The following is a 3,868-nucleotide window of genomic DNA, read 5'->3' as shown; positions in this document are numbered from 1 at the left end:
GCACGATGAATGTACCTTCACTGAAACGATCACCAACTGCGCCATGTGATGAAGTCGAATAAAGAGAGAGAGAGATTACGGCTCGAATCAGTGTATGAGGACGACCAACGCTCGGTGAAGAGTAGACAGAGACTGAGAGAGAGGGGAGGGAGTCTCTCCTATATATGGAGCCGACGGGTGCCGTGTTGCCAGATGGTGGTATCATCACAGTCTTCTATACAACCGGAAGGATGCTGGTGGTCGTTGGAAAATAATTGGGAGCCCATCGTCTTTGTACCCTTGTACCAACCAAAGTGTCGTTAAAAACAAGTTTTAAATAAAATAAATATCTTAGCGGGAAATTACCGATTGATAGCTGTTTAATTTACACACACAACACTATCAATAGGAATGGAGTTTTCCAGAAGAGCGAAATCACATCAAATCTTTAACAAGCATTGGAGTTGTATCCAACTTATCCGAAAGATCATTAATTCCATGATGGACTTCGCTCAACTTTATGTGAAGATTTTTCATTTCTTTCTGTATTTATATAGAAAAAAGAATAAAAATTTAATATTGGACTATTGAGAAAAATAAATTAGGATAATAATTACTTTTTTTATCGACGGATCATTAACGTCCAAGGTTAAGCGGAGCAAAGCAACTATGCTGAACGTCCGATAATTTTTTAATTTTTGCCGACTTAACAAATCAACCAATCGATATACGTCTTTCACCTATTAAAATTAAGCTTCTTAGGTCAAATATTAAACCAAGTTTTATTTGAGTCACCGAAACACGGCCAGGGAGGTCAACTTCTTCCAAATTCATGAGATGTTGTATCGCAAAGTAGGCGGCAGACTGCTGAAACATCGCTCCACGGCTTGTAGTTGTTGGTATACTGTACGTAATTCGTTGAACCATCGCTGTAGGTTACAGGTTCTCAATCCAACACTGCAAAATAAGTTCTTCAATCTTAAAACCAAAAAGATAAGTTTGAGAACTTAAAACAAAACATAATATAAAAGAAATACCATTTTGAAATTAAGTTCACTCCATTCCTCTACTGTAAAACTTTCAAGTATACGTGATATAATGTCTCTGATTTTGAGAGTTAGAAAAGTGTCTCCAGCTATAAAATTGGCCATGTAAAGGTTTAGCAAGAGGTTGCACATTCCAATTTTCTCGTTCTCGGAAAAATAGGGATATGTTTTCACATTGAAACTCAAGAGAGACAATATTTTCTCCAAATAGAAAGCGAGGGAAAGGGACATGATGTTTTTCCGAATCGAAACTGTTCATGGAAAATTTCCGGAATGGGCGAGGAAAAGAAATGTCCGAAGCCGCAGGCCAAAGCTTGCTTTGAACAGTACCAAAATTCATCAGGACTAGAAGTAGGTCAGGCACTTCAATACAGAATTGTTGAGTTTTATCAGATATTTTTTCTGAAAGAATCTTAAGACACACTTCTGCCAAATCTTTGCTTGTTGTCACTGACATTAGAAAGAACAAATATCTACATGATAATTTGCAGGTTTTCAGTGATCGTTGTAATTGATTGCCCTAAAAAAAAATGAGAAACAATCAGTTAGAGCCAAAACATTCAATTTTGTAAATTATACCTTTATTTCTGACCGCAAATAGTTCACCAAATCTGAAGAAGACATCTTTGGAACATCTTCAATACCCAGATCTTTATCAAGCCAAGAATAATTTACTTCGTCTAAGGGAATGAATGAAGATGATAATAAGATAAAACAATCCATCAATTGAGAATTTACCTTCTGAATAAAAACGATAAACTTGTGTGTCATCAAAAATATCCAGAACTGTAGCATGATTTAATTCTTCCTGTCTACTGCTTTGTGACGAAGCACTCTGAGATGATGATTCAACGAGGATGGAGTCTTTGAGTGGAAATGTGTGTAAGTTTTTTTTTGGGCCAAAACAGAAAATAATCCATTATATGTTAACTGACCTGAAAAATTTGGGGTTATGGGCAAAGAATCATTGCTTTCTGACGGTAAACCATTGAGCTCCAGTTCGCGTTTTCTTCTTTCATTCCTTTCTGCCAAGATTTGAAGAACATCTAGTCTCTGATTGATAAATCAACATTTTAAAGCAATGAAATTGTAGTTCATTCGACAAAGAGTACGTTACCTTCATTCTGTTTTCCTCGATTAAATCAGATTAAAACTGCAGTTAAAGACTGCTAATAAACACATGTTTCAAAAATGTGTTTCTTTTTATTAAATCGTCTGCCAAATGCAGCACAGTTGCCAGTTTAACAATTTAAAACATTTATTTTCCACTTTTTTTCAGACTTCGTTAATTTTTCTTATTCATTACGTTTTATTCTAATTATTTTACATGATATCATTGTGTTTTTTTTACTGTTAATATTTTTCCTTTTCTTTGTTATTGCTTATTGTTAATAAAATGTTTCGTCGTCAACGCGTCACCCCATACAAACCGATAAAATTTTCGTGCTCGTCAAGCTCAGCAAGAAAAGCTTCCCTTCCCTTCGATTTTAAAGAAATTAAAGAAGGAGGCGATCCAGTTCTTTGAATTGTTCAAATAAATTATTAGCAAATCGGACCATGTAAATTCACAGGACAAAGGAGATCCACCATTTAACTGGGCATTAGTAAACACATCGACTAGTGCAGCTGCAGCCCTTCCAGGAGAAATGCTTCAAAAAGCAGTTTAAAAATTTTCGATTGCAGCGCCATCTACTCAACAGTCAAAAAAGCAATTTTCGAAAGTGGCGCCACCTATTTGAAAACTAAAATAGCTCAGAATTTAACCAAACTAAACTTAAAAGATGCGTCTTGACACGAGGAACATATCGGGTTTAAAAAATTATCCGACCAGTAGAAGTGCTTTAAACCTCGATTCAAAAATTCGACATCAGCGAAATCAGCGCCACCTGGTGGCAAGTTTTGGAACTAAATTTTATTTTGATCGCATCGTGTTCAGCGTGAAATTCTGATCAAGAATATGTTTGTTTCAAATGATTCTGAGCAGTAGAAGTGCCATTTTCTAAGTATTGAAATCAGCGCCACCTGGTGGCAAGTTTTGGAACTAAAATTTATTTTGATCGCATCGTGTTCAGCGTGAAATTCTGATCAAGAATATGTTTGTTTCAAATGATTCTGAGCAGTAGAATTGCCATTTTCTAAGTATTGAAATTAGCGCCACCTGGTGGCAAGTTTTGGAACTAAAAATTATTTTGATCGCAGCGTGTTCAGCGTGAAATTCTGATCAAGAATATGTTTGTTTCAAATGATTCTGAGCAGTAGAAGTGCCATTTTCTAAGTATTGAAATTAGCGCCAACTGGTGGCAAGTTTTGGAACTAAAAATTATTTTGATCGCATCGTGTTCAGCGTGAAATTCTGATCAAGAATATGTTTGTTTCAAATGATTCTGAGCAGTAGAAGTGGTATTTTCTAAGTATTGAAATCAGCGCTACCTGGTGGCAAGTTTTGGAACTAAAATTTATTTTGATCGCATCGTGTTGAGCGTGAAATTCTGATCAAGAATATGTTTGTTTCAAATGATTCTGAGCAGTAGAAGTGCCATTTTCTAAGTATTGAAATTAGCGCCACCTGGTGGCAAGTTTTGGAACTAAAAATTATTTTGATCGCAGCGTGTTCAGCGTGAAATTCTGATCAAAAATATGTTTGTTTCAAATGATTCTGAGCAGTAGAAGTGCCATTTTCTAAGTATTGAAATAAGCGCCACCTGGTGGCAAGTTTTGGAACTAAAAATTATTTTGATCGCAGCGTGTTCAGCGTGAAATTCTGATCAAAAATATGTTTGTTTCAAATGATTCTGAGCAGTAGAAGTGCCATTTTCTAAGTATTGAAATAAGCGCCACCTGGT

At 35.8% G+C, this 3,868-nt stretch overlaps 1 protein-coding gene across 2 annotated transcripts; it reads right to left on the bottom strand.

The window, feature by feature from the left end:
* Window positions 1-459: 459 nt before the first annotated feature.
* Window positions 460-2,181, bottom strand: LOC124316770. 2 transcript variants are annotated; one of them, XR_006911966.1, is made up of 8 exons: window positions 2,143-2,181; window positions 1,961-2,078; window positions 1,764-1,889; window positions 1,605-1,705; window positions 1,017-1,545; window positions 775-957; window positions 597-719; window positions 460-522 (listed from the first exon to the last, which is right to left on the bottom strand). XR_006911966.1 is itself a non-coding variant. In XM_046782716.1 (6 exons), the coding sequence occupies exons 1-5, from the start codon at window positions 2,146-2,148 to the stop codon at window positions 1,060-1,062; spliced, it is 837 nt and encodes a 278-aa protein (XP_046638672.1). In that variant the 5' UTR covers window positions 2,149-2,181; the 3' UTR covers window positions 773-957; window positions 1,017-1,059. The 2 variants fall into 2 exon arrangements, 1 of the variants encoding a protein (XP_046638672.1); XM_046782716.1 differs by lacking the exons at window positions 460-522; window positions 597-719 and having other exon boundaries at window positions 773-957.
* Between the last annotated feature and the right edge of the window lie 1,687 nt (window positions 2,182-3,868).

Source organism: Daphnia pulicaria, chromosome 12 (genome assembly GCF_021234035.1).
Source record: "Daphnia pulicaria isolate SC F1-1A chromosome 12, SC_F0-13Bv2, whole genome shotgun sequence".
Lineage (NCBI taxonomy): Eukaryota > Metazoa > Arthropoda > Branchiopoda > Diplostraca > Daphniidae > Daphnia > Daphnia pulicaria.
Note: the sequence above shows the minus strand (reverse complement) of the source record. Positions and strands in the feature narration are given on the sequence as shown.